This window comes from Loxodonta africana, chromosome 21, assembly GCF_030014295.1.
Source record: "Loxodonta africana isolate mLoxAfr1 chromosome 21, mLoxAfr1.hap2, whole genome shotgun sequence".
Classification (NCBI taxonomy): Eukaryota; Metazoa; Chordata; class Mammalia; order Proboscidea; family Elephantidae; genus Loxodonta; species Loxodonta africana.
Window position 1 is genome coordinate 27,515,590 of NC_087362.1, and position 15,418 is coordinate 27,531,007.

Below are 15,418 nucleotides of genomic sequence, written 5' to 3' on the forward strand. Positions count from 1 at the left end.
CTAAGCACACCTGGAACCTCACCTGTAAATACCCCCCAGGCGATCCATCCCGAAAATAAAGCACACAGCTCCGTCCTGGGGTCCTGCAAGACTGGCATGATTCTTTCTGAGGCCCATGTGAGCCTGGGCTCTGCCTGGCTGTGGGGTCAGGTGGGGCCTGAGACCTGCACTATCACCACTGAGGGAGAGTGCGGGGGGTCTGTGCACGCCACAAGGGGGAAGCCAGCCATAGGCTACAGGGACAGGTCCTTTGCCAACAGTATCTCCTCTCTGGGTCCCTCCTCCAGCCAGCAGCTACTCTGTGCTGGAGTGGGGAAGGGAGCAGATAGATGCACCTAGGGAAGCTGTGTGGTAGAGAGAGTGTCTGACTTGTCCCCTGGGGTCCCTGTCTACAGGGCTTTGCAGGAGCTCCCCATGGAGGCTCTGTGTTCACATGGAGGCTCCTGGATATGGGGACACACCCTCTTTTTCCACTGGGACTCCAAGAACAGACCACTCCACACAACACACTCAGGATCCAGGCAGCCTGCACAGGAGAGGGAGGGCACAAATCAGACACCCACATGGACACAGTACTCAGACCCATGAAAAAGAAGCCTCTCCTGCTAAACAACACTCAAGCACCCACGGATTATCTTCACACATACCGCACACACACATGCACAAATACATGGGTCACAGTGCACACACACGCAAACACATGGGCATGTAGGTACACATGCACTCTCACATAAAATCACACATACTTGTACAGACAAATGCATGGCACACACACACTCATTCACACACACAGATATACACACATACATACACACGCACACATACGCACAATTAAAAACATGCAAACACACAGGCACACATGCACTTACAAGCAAACACATGCACCCACACACATGTGCATACATGGGCATGCATGTACACACAAACACGTGGACACACTCACACACACACATGCAAGGACTCCCCTTATACACTGGAACTTCACACAGGGCAAACTAACTGTACAATGCCTGTGAGCACAAGCCCAGGTCACACAAACACACACACTAGCCTCATCCCACACACTCTGAAGCTGCACGTCTGCCCCATGGGTTTCTCCCAGCTCATCTGTACCTGACCAATTCAGACAGGTCACTACCTGCGAGGACCCACATGCTTGCTCCCAGTCCCACCCTCCAGAGCTGCTCAAATGGGCAACACTCTTGGTCTCCTCACATCACCACGAGCTCAATCTTGTGATGACAAAAACTGCCACCGGCCTCCTGCACACTCACACTCCTATGCCCTCACACATGGGGTCAAAAGCCCTTCACTGTCTCCAGCATCACATCTTAACACTGTGCTTCCCTGGGAAGGGCAGACTGTATTGTCCCTCCTGCCTCTGGAATTTTTCACCCAGGGCAGATGCAATGGAAGGTCCGGGGCCCAAGCAGGAGGCAGGGGACCTGAGGTGTCTATGTCCTAGGATGGCCCCTTATGCTGCCCTTACCAGCCTAGTGCTGGTAGGTGAACAACAGCCAGGGGTTCTCACACCTGGCTGGGCCATAAGCTGGCACAGGTGTTCCCAGCCATGCTGCAGTCCAAGCTGTAAGAGAGGGATAGGACTGAGGACACTACCCAAGGCTGGGGAGGGGTCCCAGCACTGTCCTGAGAAACCATAGAAGGGCCATGGCCAGGGACCGCTGACCACGGGGCTCCTACTTGTTTAGCCTTTCCTGGGAGGGACAGGCAGGGAGGGCAGGGTGAGGGGACTGGAGGGCCACCCCCAGCATGGATGGGGCCCTTCCTCCAGTATCTTCTTGTCTCCAATCTCTGCGCCAGCCCCCACAGCAGGGACGCCCTCATTAATCCCTCATCCCCTTCCCAGAGCTGCACCCTGATGAGAGCTGTGCAGAGGCTCAGGATGGGGAGCTGGATGGACTGTGGACCACCATCTCCATCTTCATCACCCTCTTCCTGCTCAGCGTGTGCTACAGCGCCACCATCACCCTCTTCAAGGTCTGATCCCCAGGACCTCTACCCCGTGCCTGCCCCCAACTCCCAGCCCCCAGCCCATCACCCCCCCCCCAGTAGGCTCCTGTGCCAGTAGGGTCACTATGCATGGCGCAGCCGGTCTCTAGGCTTGTAGGTAGAGGGAGAGAGGGAGCCTCAGGGCTCAGGGCCTGGGGCCGTAGGGGCCTGGATTGGCCTGCTCACTGTGGTCACCCTGTCACCCGCAGGTCAAGTGGATCTTCTCCTCAGTGGTGGAGCTGAAGCGGACCATCGTCCCCGATTACAGGAATATGATCGGGCAGGCTGCCTAGGGGCTGCTGACAGAGGAACACATAGAAGCCAAACCCACCACAGGCTTCAGTGGCTTCACCCTCCTCCCAAGCTCCACTCTGCCCTCTGATCCTACCGCTCCTGACCACTCACTGCCCTTTGACCATGCTGTCTCATTTCCCACCTGTCAGGGAACCTGGTGGACAGCAGGTTCCCCCCAGTACCAGCAGCCTGGATGCCCCCTACCGTATACCTAAATGCCATTTATAGTAGCACAAGGAGCACCAGTGGGGCCATCGCACTGGGAGACCCTCAGAGTCAGCTGTGCATGTCCATTGTGGAGGAGGGGATGGGCCAGTATTCCCCATGTTCATTTGGAGGAGGGACCTGAGTTCAGGTCCCACCCTAGGCTTGGTTCTGAGAGACACCAAATCTCAAAGATCCTTGATGTGACATCAAGTCCAAGGCAGGGAAGCCACTGACCATTACTCCCAGCAGGGTTGCTCCCTGGGAAGTGCTGCAACCTTCACTGAATGGCCCTTCCTCCAGCCCTCGCCTGGCCAGTTCCACCCTGGGAGACTGCTGGGATTCCCCCACCACTTCTGTGGCCCCTGGCCTGAGGAAGAGGCTCCTTTTCATTTTGAACTGGAGAGTTGGTCTCTGGCTCTTGGGAAGGGGCCTTCCATCCAATCCTGGACTCCCACGCAGTGCTCTTAGACGTATGGTTCAACCCAACGGACAGAAGCTCCCAGCCTCTGCCTGCAGGGGGGCCAGTCAAAGGCTTTGACCCAGGATACCCACCATCTCCCAGCCACCAACCGAGTTCCAGCTCAAGGCCCAGCCTCGCTGCCACCCAGAAGACCACCTGAGAAGGCCTGAGCCATACCCACGGACACTGCATGGTCTGGGGGGTGCAAGGGCAGGACCTCTGTGTGAGGATGGGCATATGCGCAAATCAGGAAGGGCATCAGGTCTGAGGGGCAAGTGGCCAGAAAGCCTCCTGGAAAGAGGCCTGGTGACTGGTGCCCGAGTGGTCAGGGCGTGCCATGGGAGGCCATCTCCATGGGCCCCTGGACAGAGGTGGCCAAAGACAAAGTGAATGGAAGCGAGGAGAATGACCAGATGCTGAGTGGGCATCTGGTGAACAAGACTCTGATGGGGAGTCGGGCCAGCTTGGCCGCCTGCACTGCACGGAGGTCCCGGGGCCAAGCATTGCCACCCCTCTGGGCTCCCTGTCTCCCATCTTCTCTTCAAGCAAATATCCAGCAGAGTCACACCACAAAGGAACTAGAGTGCTGACCCCACATCTTAAGGTGGGAAGAAGAATGACGCAAATGGAAGCAAACGACACCAAAGAAATGCCACATCCATCAGCTTTATAGCTTCTTACCTCTTTTTAATTTTCTGAATTCCCTTGATTTTCTTTCATGTAAATGTGTTGTTTTTGTTTTCCCATTACAATAAAATGGTCTTAAACCATACCAAATATCAGACTAATAGTCTTTCTATGGTGACACCTTTTGAGCCCTTCAAGTACCAGCCCCAGTAGTGAGATTGCCCAAGCCATGGGTCCCAGAGCACCCTGCACACACTCAGATCCTGGCACTGGCCAGGGTCCCTTGGGAATCCCCACCATCAGTGTCCTTTCTTCTCGAGCACACTTCTACCTCACAATAAGGAAGGCATCAGATGTGTCTGCCCATTTGCCCTGTGGTGTAGACAAGACAAATGGGCCTGAGGACAGCCTCCACCCCCACTGGAGGGACTGTGGCTAGCATTGTGTGGGACAAAGTCCGAGCTGACACCCATGGTTCCAGGTGGTTGAGGATAGCAGTCCAGGAGTAGTGATCTCAGCACTCGAGATGGATAGATCCAGGAGGTTTCAGGAGGCTATTCAGGGATGCAGCTGAGGCTGGGGAAGCAGAGCCCAAAGGCACTGCACAGGAAGTATGTCTAGCCTTGGCCATCACTGAGGGAGATGCCTCATTCTGTGCTGGAAGGGAGGCCAGAACCAGGTGGGATGACCAAAAAAGGGCCATCAAAGAGCCAGGCCAAAAGCACCTTTCAGTTGTTGACCCATGTCCTGGAGGCTGTAGGGAGGTACAGGTAATTTTATTCAGGGAAGGAGTATGGAGGGGTTCATTGGATGGTGCTGCTTGGGAGCTGCTCTGAAGACAGGGAGGATAGGAGAGGCAGCTATGAGAGTCCAGGCTCAACTTCTGGAATAGCTGTGAGTGGGAAGCAGGGGCCATGCAACAGACATGATTGGGTTCTTGCCACTTGTCTTACTTCTGTAGGGCTGCCTTAAGAGAAATACCACAACTGGAAGGATTTAAAGAGCCGGAATTTATTGTCTCACATTTCAGGAGGGTAGAATCAGAGCATCAGCTCTAAGGAGAGAAGGGGGCCTACCCTTGTTCATAGCCCCAGCAGTCGCTTGGCATTCCTTGGTGTTTGTCTTCACCCTGTGTGTGTCTCTGTGTCTATCCTGCTCTTTTTATAAGACACCCGTCTGAAATGATTAGGTGTAGGACCCACCCTACTCAGTATGACCTAATTACATGACAAAGAATACCCTGTTTCCAAACAGGGTCTCATTTACAGGTACAGGGTTAAGACTTAAACATAATTTTTTTTAAGGGGGGGTGGAGAGGGTAGGGAGGGTATTGGTGGTTCAATGGTAGAATTCTCAACTTCCACGGAGGAGACCTGGATTCAATTCCTGACAAATATACCACCCGTCAATCAGTGGAGGCTTGCATCCTGAACAGCTTTCAGCAGAGCTTCAGGCTAAGGTGGACTGGGAAGAAACACCTGGTAAACTACTTCTGAAAATCAACTAGTGAAAACTCTATGGATTATAATGGCTTGATCCACGACCAGTCATGGTGCTCGAACAAGACAAGGCAGCGCTTTGTTCCACTGTACACAGGCTCACCATGAGTTGGGGACTGACATGACGGCAAATAATAATAAGAACGCTCCCATTTACAGAGTGAACATAACTTCTGGGGGGACACAATTCACCCCATAACGCCACCAGAGGGTCCTTGCATTAGACGCAGGGACAAGCTTCAGGGAGCCTGAGATGGAGCAGGTTGTGCTCAGTAAGTGCTGCCAAATTGTGGCCCTTTAAACCATAAGGCTTTCGTTTTGTGGAGCTACATGCAAGGGGCAAAGGGCCCTGGGTGTGTCCTTCGATCCTTGCCTGAGAGGCCTTGCAGACAATGGGGTACACCACCTGCCAGCCCTATCCCAGCTAAGGAGATAGCTCCCAAGATGCCATCAGTCCATTCACACACGTGGTCACCAAATAGAAGCCAGGACACAGCCAAGCAAACACTGACGAAGGCAGAGGAGACAGATGTCCAGAGGGATCTCCACCTAGAGAAGGTTCTGGCCCTCGAACCTTGCCTGGAACTCTGAGCATGGGCACCCACTTTCCTGCAGGTCTGCATGAAGCAAAGCCTGCCACGCTCTGACCGCCACAGTGCCCTTGTAACCCATGGCTCAGTCCCTGCACTTGATGGCCAGGCCATGCAGGATGTCCATGGTGTGAAGTCCAAGGATGGTATCTAAGAGTGCCTTCAAGTTTGCAGAACTGCAGTTTGAGCAAGAAGAGGAGAGAAATAAGCACTGACATCCTAGCCCCTTCTTCATGTTGTATCCCATGGTCCAGCCCAGGCCCTGGTGTGGGTGTGGCCAGGGCTGGGTAGATGGCAAAGGTCAGTGACATGAACAATGTCACCCCACTGGCATATGCAGTGGTGGGTCTGTACATGAACCTCTGGATTCGAGGTTAGTAACCTTGCCCCACATATGGCCTTCCCCCAACCTCTGTTCAAGTGTAGGCTGCAGATGTTCAGGGCAGAGGAAAGAGACCAGAGGGGAGGTAAGAGCTTGTCCATATAGGATGTGAGAAAAGACCACACCAAGATGGGCCCAGTGGCACCAGGGAATACAAAGGCAGACCCGGGAAGGCATGATGCACAAAATGCACAAGACCTAGTAGACACGTTGGCTCTCAGGCAGACTGTGCTGAGCTCTCCAGCTGTATCCACATCCTGATGGTAAATCACAGTACTGCTCTTCAGTATTCACTGCCCCCTGCTTGCTGTGAGCATGCTGTCCCCCTGAGAGGAGGATACACATGTCACCACTGATATTGGCCTTGGTGTCCCACCTTGTTTCTAAAGTGGGGCTCCACCATTGATCCTTTTCTCTTGCTTGAGATTGGCATGTTCCAGAAAGCTTTTCTATTTCAGCGTGGATCCCAGAACAAAGACGGCAATGACAACAGTGCCACACAGAGTCACAGACAACTGCAGGAGACATAGAAATGGGAGAGAAATAAAGCTATTATGCTACAAGCCATTTTCATTTGGGGGTTGCTTGTTACCATGGCATGTCCTAGCAAAAGCATTGTCAAAATGCTTCTCCAGTACTTGAGGTAACTCGAATAAGCAGTAAAAGATGACAATAACCATGCCTGATGTTTGCACAGTGTTTTGACTTTTCAGAGTTTTCTGAGACTGTCTTAGTGTCTTAGGGCTATTATAAAAAATATCACTAAATGAGTGGCTTCAAAGAAGAGAAATATGTCTCACAGTTCTGAAGGCTGGAAGTCCAAAGCAGGGTCTTGACCATGTCGATTGCCACCAAGGGCTCCCTCCATGCCTCTCTCCTAGCTTCTAGTGGCTGCCAGAAATCCATGAAAATCCTTCGCTTGCTACCATACCTGCCTCATCGTTCTTCTGTCTCCCTGTCTCTGTCTAACTTCTTCCCCTTTCTAAGACACCTTTCAGAAGGGATTAGGACTAGGACACATCCTACTCCTGTTTGACTTAACTGGTAACATAATTTTTAAAAGATCTTATTTTCTACAACAAAATCACAGTTACAAGCACAGGGGTTAGGACTTCAATATATCCTTTTAGGGGACACAATTTAATCCACAACAGAAACCCTTCTCTCATTTCATGCTGATAATACCCCCTGAGAAGTGGGAGGTGGGCATGGAAGCTATGCCACCAGTATTCAGATACCAGCAGGGTCACCCACGGAGGACAGGTTTCAGCTGAGCATCCAGACTAAGACGGACTAGCAAGAAGGAGCAGGCAGTCTACTTCGGAAAAGCATTCGCCAGTGAAAACCTTATGAATAGCAGCAGAACATTCTCTGATATAGTGCTGAAAGATGAGCCCCTCAGGTTGGAAGGCACTCAAAAGATGACTGGGGAAGAGCTGTCGCCTCAAAGTAGAGTCGACCTTAATGACGTGGATGGAGTAAAGCTTTTGGGACCTTCATTTGCTGATGTGGCATGACTCAAAATGAGAAGAAACAGGTGCAAACATCCACTAATAACTGGAACCTGGAATGTATGAAGTATGAGTCTAGGAAAATTGGAAATCGTCAAAAATGAAATGGAATGCATAAACATCGATATTCTAGGCATTAGTGAGCTGAAATGGACTGGTATTGGCCATTTTCAATCAGATAATCATATAGTCTACTACGCTGGGAATGACAACTCGAAGAGGAAGGGCGTTGCATCCATCGTCAAAAAGAACGTTTCAAGATCTGTCCTGAAGTACAACGGTGTCAGTGATAGGATAATATCCACATGCTTATAAGGAAGACCAGTTAATATGACTCTTATTCAAATTTTTGCATGAACCGGTAGGGCCAAAGATGAAGAAATAGAAGATTTTAATCAGCTGCTGCAGTCTGAAATTGATCGAACATGCAATCAAGATGCATTAATAACTTCTGCCAATTGGAATGCAAAAGTTGGAAACAAAGAAGGACCAGTATTTGGAAAATACGGCCTTGGTGATAGAAACAATGCCGGAGATCGAATGATAGAATTTTGCAAGACCAACGACTTCTTCATTGTAAATACCTTCTTTCACCAACATAAACAGTGGCTGTGTACATGGACCTCGCCAGATGGAACACACAGAAATCAAATTGACCACATCTGTGGAAAGAGACAATGGAAAAGCTCAATGTCGTCAGTCAGAACAAGGCCAGGGACCAACTGTGGAACAGACCATCAATTGCTCATATGCAAATTCAAGCTGAAACTGAAGACAATCAGAGGAAGTCCACGAGAGCCAAAATATGACCTCGAATATATCCCACCTGAATTTAGAGACCATCACAAGAATAGATTTGATGCATTGAACACTAGTGACCAAAGACCAGATGAGTTGTAGAATGACATCAAGGACATCATCCGTGAAGAAAGCAAGAGGTCACTGAAAAGACAGGAAAGAAAGAAAAGACCAAGATGGATGTCAGAGGAGACTCTGAAACTTGCTCTTGAGCGTCGAGCAGCTAAAGCAAAAGGAAGAATTGATGAAGTAAAGGAATTGAACAGATTTCAAAGGGCCTCTTGAGAAGACAAAATAAAGTATTATAATGACATGTGCAAGGAGCTGGAGCTGGAAAACCAAAAGGGAAGAACACACTCGACGTTTCTCAAGCTGAAAGAATTGACAAAAAAAATCAAGCCTCAAGTTGAAATAGTGAAGGATTCCATGGGGAAAATATTAAATGACGCAGGAAGCATCAAAAGAAGATGGAAGGAATACACGGGGTCATTATACCAAAAGATTCAGTCGATATTCAATCATTTCAAGAGTGGCATATAATCAGGAACCGATGGTACTGAAGGAAGAAATCCAAGCTGCTCTGAAGGCATTGGCGAAAAACGAGGCTCCAGGAATTGATGGAATATCAACTGAGATGTTTCAACAAACAGATGCAGCACTGAAGGTGCTCACTCGTCTATGCCAAGAAATATGGAAGGCAGCTTCCTGGCCAACTGATTGGAAAAGATCCATATTTATGCCTAGTCCCAAGAAAGGTGATCCAACTGAATGTGGAAGTTATAGAACAATATCATTAATACCACACACAAGCAAAATTCTGCAGAGTATCGACAGGGAACAGCCAGAAATTCAGGCTGGTTTCAAAAGAGGACGTGGAACCAGGGATATCATTGCTGATGTCAGATGGATCCTGGCTGAAAGCAGAGAATACCAGGATGTTTACCTGTGCTTTATTGATTATGCAAAGGCATTTGACTGTGTGCATCATAACAATCTATAGATAACACTGTGAAGAATGGGAATTTCAGAACACTTAATTGTGCTCATGAGGAAACTTTACATAGATCAAGAGGCAGTTGTTGGAACAGAACAAGGGGATAGTGATTGGTTTAAAGTCAGGAAAGGTGTGCGTCAGGGTTGTATTCTTTCACTATACCTATTTAATCTGTATGCTGAACAAAAAATATGAGAAGTTGGGCTATATGAAGAAGAACGGGGCATCAAGATTGGAGGAAGACTCATTAACAACCTGCATTATGCAGATGACACAGCCTTGCTTGCTGAAAGTGAAGAGGACTTGAAGCACTTACTAATGAAGATCAAAGACGACAGCCTTCAGTATGGATTGCACCTCAACATAAAGAAAACAAAAATCCTCACAACTGGACCAATGAGCAACATCATGATAAATGGAGAAAAGATTGAAGTTGTCAAGGATTTCATTTTACTTGGATTCACAATCAACAGCCATGGAAGCAGCAGTCAAGAAATCAAAAGATGCATTGCATTGGGCAAATCTGCTGCAAAGGACCTCTTCAAGGTGTTGAAGAGCAAAGATGTCACCCTGACGACTAAGTTGCACCTGACCCAAGCCATGGTATTTTCGATCACATCATATGCATGTGAAAGCTGGACAATGAATAAGGAAGACCAAAGAAGAGTTGATACCTTTGAATTGTGGTGTTGGCAAAGAATATTGAATATACCATGGACTGCCAAAAGAATGAACAAATCTGTCTTAGAAGAAGTGCAACCACAATGCTCCTTAGAGGCAAGGATGGCGAGACTGGGTCTTACATACTTTGGACATGTCAGGAGGGGTCAGTCCCTGGAAAAGGGCATAATGCTTGGCAGAGTGCAGGGTCAGCAGAAAAGAGGAAGACCCTCAATGAGGTGGATTGACACAGTGGCTGCAACGATGGGCTCAAGCATAACAATGATTGTGAGGATGGCGCAGGACTGGCTAGTGTTTCGTTCTCTTTTGCGTAGTGCCACTATGAGTCGGAACCGACTCAATGGCACCTAACAACGACAACAATGAGAAGTAAGAGTCACTCTCTCAATTTTACTGGTAAAGAAACAAAGACTTTAAAGAGGCTTCAGCATCCTACTTGTGGGTAGGATGCAAAAACTTGAACTTAGGTATTTGGACTCTAAAGTTCATATACCTTCTACTATCCCACACTGCCTTTTAAGAAGATTTCAGAAAACTATCCTGACATCACTCTTGCAAAAGGGGAAAAGCAGGACCCAACCTAAGCACTAAAAGTCAGACCTTAAGGAGATTCCTCCATCCCACAGAGGACACAGGGCCCTAGGAAGTTCTTTGAAGACACCATCTATTTGCTTCTTAAACAAATATTTACCAAATGGAAACTTGGCACCAGATGTCACTACGCATCAGGCACACAGACAGGGCTTCTGCCTTCAAGAAATTTGGAGTGTGGGGACAGAGGCAGGGATCAAGTACATAATTCCACAAACAATTATTTAAGTACAATTGAGGTAAGTGCTATGAATGAAAACTACGGGAGGCTATAAGGTCATGTAACAGAAAGAAGTGAACCCAGTATATGGGTTTAGAGACTGCTTTCTTAAGGGAGTGCCCTTGAACAATCCCCATAAAAGAAGCATGTGGTCGAGCTCAGATCTGCTCATCAACACCTGGTCTCCTCTCCTTTTGGGCCAAAGAAAACTAAACTTGCTAGACACTGAGGTTGGGCAGGATCACATGGGATAAAACATTTACAACACATTAAAGGATAATTTTTCGTAAGGGTATAGTCTCGACTCTCATATAGATATATAACGAAGAGATTTCAAAAATTGTACTTAACTTTTTAACTAAGATGTTCCACCCAGTTCAAAGTAGAATTCAAAACCCTATTCTTACATAGTTAAATCAGAAGCATTAAAATAAATTTGTAGGGAGGTGGAGCCAAGATGGTAGAATAGACAGACGCTTCTGGTGAGCCCTCTTTACAACAAAGACCAAAAAAAAAAAACAAGTGAAACGAGTATATTTGTGCCACGCGGGGAGCCCTGGGCATCAAAGGCAAGCTTAGACAACGAACTGAGGGGCAGGAGGAGGAAGAGACCATTCAGAAGTAGAGAGCAGTTACCAGACCTGAATCGCGGGGAGTCCTCATACACCATTCCTGGATCGGCGTCGGCGATGGCGGGCTGGTACTAGGGTTTGGTTGCAGTTTCCTCAGGGAGAAGCAGCCAGCCACACAGCCAACTCACACCCCTGGAACCTGAGATTAACGGTGCTCTTGACAAAAGCTAAGTACTTGTGTATATTTTACCGTACCCCCACCCCCAAGCCGGCTTCAACGGCTGAATCCCTGGGCCTGAGATAGGCACTGGTGAGCACCTACAGCCATCCTCCTGGCCTTGGGGAAGGAAAAAATTTGGAATTGGGAGGAAAAGGTAATTTGCTAGCTTCATGAGCCGCAGGAGCTCAGGACAAAAGCAGCTCCTGTCCAGGCATAAATGGTCCGTGGACTTTGAGTACCTTTCCCCTCTGCATGGACCTGTGTGGGCCTATTTCAGGAGAATAGACTCTTGTTGGCAGACTCCAACCATTTCAGCTGTGCAGTGGAGAGGTGGGTGTTTGATGTGTGACATTGTTTTGCCTATTAAACAAGGTCCTCACCTACCCACATCAGAGACCTAAGGACTGGTAGCTCCACTCAGGTCACCCAGCCACCCACCACAGGGGTCCAAAGATAACTGGTAACTCCCAGTCTGTACAACCAAAAACTTTGGGTGCCCATGGTCCATCTGCAGAACCCACCCACCTGCACACTCTAGGGAACAGGGATGTGTTTCCCTCAGAGACACTCTGGGGTCAGTTCTCAGCCCCCTGCCTTGTTCAGAGTGTGACCCCCTGCTGCAATTAGATACCGGTATATATGCCAATCACCCCTACCCCTCTAAGACTGCAGGACACACCCTGTACCACACACTTGATGATCAGCTACCTGGAAACCTGAGCTGAATTCATACAAGAAAACTGAATGGACTCCTAGACTGATATACCTGATAACAGCTCTAGCGAGCTGGGGCCTTTACATCAGAACTCCAAAGGTGAAAATAATCAAGCTAGCTCACTCAAGCTACCCACAGGGGTGTACCAAAACAAAACAAAGCAAGCAGCTATGACACAGTAAGCAAGCATAAACTAATACAATAACTTACAGATGGCTCGGAGACAACAGTCAATATCAAGTTACATAAAGAAACAGACCATGATCACTTAAATAGGCTCTCAAAAAAAAGAATCCAGGGATCTTCTAGATGAAAGTGCATTCCTGGAATTACCAGATGCAGAATAAAAAAGTTTAATATACAGAACCCTTCAAGACAAAAAAGAAAAAAACAGGAAGGAAATGAGGCAATACACAGAACAAGCCAAGAAACACAGATAAAGCAATTGAAGAAATTAGAAAGATTATTCAGGAACATAATGAAAAGTTTAATAAGCTAGAAAAATCCAAGGAGAGACAGCAATCAGAAATTCGGAAGATTATCAATAAAATTACAGAATTAGCAACTTAATAGAAAGTCAGAGGAGCAGAATTGAGCAAATAGAAGCTAGAATTTCTGAACTCAAAGATAAATCACTTGGCACTAATATATTTGAAGAAAAGTCAGATAAAAGAATTTAAAAAAATGAAGAAACCTTGAGAATCATGTGGGACTCTATCAAGAGAAATAACCTACAAGTGATTGGAGTACCAGAAGAGGGAGGGATAACAGAAAATACAGACAGAATTGTTGAAGATTTGTTGGCAGAAAACTTCTCTGATACTGTGAAAGATGAGAAGATATCTATCCAAGATGCTCATCGAACTCCTCATAAGGAAGATCTGAAAAGAAAGTCACCAAGCCATATTATAATCAAACTTGCCAAAATCAAAGGTAAAGAGAGAATTATAAGAGCAGTGAGGGATAAATGAGAAGTCACCTACAAAGGGGAGCCAGAAAGAATAAACTCAGACTACTCGGCAGAAACCATGCAGGCAAGAAGGCAATAGGATGACATATTTAAAAAATTGAAGGAGAAAAATTGCCTGCCAAGAATCATATATCCATCAAAACTGTCTCTTAAATATGAAGGTGAAATTAAGACATTTCCAGATAAACACAACTTTAGGGAATTCATAAAAACCAAACCAAAACTACAAGAAATACTAAAGGGAGTTCTTTGGTTACAAAATCAATAATATCAGGTATCGACCCAAGACTGGAACACTGGGCAGAGCTACTAGAAGTCAACCCAGACAGGGAAATCTAAAAAAACAAAGCAAGATTAAAAAAAAAAAAGTCTAACACAGGGTAACAGCAATGTTCTTATATAAAAGAAGACAACATTAAAATAATAAAGAGGGACTAAGAAACGTAATCGTATACCTTCCATATGGAGAAGAAGGTACAGCGATACAAAGAAATAAAAGTTAGTTTTAAATTTAGAATATTGGGGTAAATAATAAGGTAACCACAAAGGAGACACACTATCCTACTCATCAAGATAAAATACAAGGGAAAAATACAGACTCAGCAGAAACAAAATCAACAATATGAGGAAAGGACAATATATAAGGAAAATCTACTCAGCACATAAAATTAAGTGGGAAAAAGAAACTGTCAATGACACACACAAAAAAGACATCAAAATGATAGCATTAAATTCATACCTATCCATAATTACCCTGAATGTAAATGGACTAAATGCACCAATAGGCAGAGAGTGGTAGAATGGATTAAAAAACAAGATCTGTCTATATGCTGCCTACAAGAGACATATCTTAGAGACACAAACAAACTAAAACTCAAAGGATGGAAAAAAATATATCAAGAAAACAAGAATCAAAAAAGAGCAGGAGTGGCAGTATTAATTTCTGGCAAAATAGACTTTAAAGTTAAATCCATCTTAAATGATGAGGAAGGACATTATATAATGATTAAAGGGACAATACACCAAGAAGATACAACCATAATAAAACTTTATGCAGCCAATGACAGGGCCGCAAGACACATAAAATAAACTCTATCAGCATTGAAAAGTGAAATAAACAGCTCCACAATAATAGTAGGAGACTTCAACACACCACTTTCAGTGAAGGACAGGGCATCCAGAAAGAAGCTCAATAAAGACATGGAAGATCTAAATGCTACAATCAACCAACTTGACCTCATAGACATATACGGAACACTCCACCCAACAGCAACCAACTATACTTTCTTTTCTAGTGCACATGGAACATTCTCTAGAATAGATCACATATTAGGTTATAAAGCAAGCCTTAGCAGAATCCAAAACATTGAAATATTACAAAGCATCTTCTCTGACCATCAGGCCATGAAAGAAGAAATCAATAACAGGAAAATCAGGGAAAAGAAAACAAACACTTGGAAACTGAACAATACCCTGCTCAAAAAAGACTGGATTATAGAAGACATTAAGGATGGAATAAAGAAATGCAGAGAATCCAAAGAGAATGAAAACACTTCCTATCAGAACCTTTGGGACAAAACAAAAGTGGTGCTCAGAGGCCAATTTATATCAATAAATGCACACATCCAAAAAGAAAAAAAGGGCCAAAATCAAAGAATTATCCCTACAACTTGAAGAAATAGAAAGAGAGCAACAAAAGAAACCCACAGGCACCAGGAGACAACAAATAATAAAAATTAGAGCTGAACTAAATGAAACAGAAAAACAATTGAAAGAATTAACAAGACCAAAAGCTGGTTTTTCAAAAAAATCAACAAAATTCATAAATCACTAGCCAAACTGACAAAAGAAAAACAGGAGAGGAAGCAAATAACCCAAATAAGAAATGAGATGGGCAATATTACAACAGATCCAAATGAAATTAAAAGAATCATATCAGATTACTATGAAAAACTAAACTCAAACAAATTTGAAAACCTAGAAGAAATGGATGAATTCCTAGAAACACACTACCTACTTAAACTAACACAAACAAAGGTAGAACAACTAAACAGACACATAACAAAAGAAGGGATTG

The 15,418-nt window shown here is 46.0% G+C and overlaps 3 gene segments (V, D, J or C); all 3 read left to right on the plus strand.

The window, feature by feature from the left end:
* LOC104846689 (immunoglobulin heavy constant gamma 1-like) overlaps positions 1-3,735 on the plus strand; it is an 868,336-nt gene extending 864,601 nt beyond the window's left edge. Inside the window, 2 exon segments of the C gene segment in view lie at positions 1,868-1,998; positions 2,220-3,735. Of these exon segments, the coding sequence occupies positions 1,868-1,998; positions 2,220-2,303 (215 nt within the window).
* LOC104846692 (immunoglobulin heavy constant gamma 1-like) overlaps positions 1-15,418 on the plus strand; it is a 398,675-nt gene that overhangs the window by 111,468 nt on the left and 271,789 nt on the right.
* The window catches only part of LOC135228350 (immunoglobulin heavy constant gamma 1-like), a 441,642-nt gene that overhangs the window by 110,453 nt on the left and 315,771 nt on the right, over positions 1-15,418 (plus strand).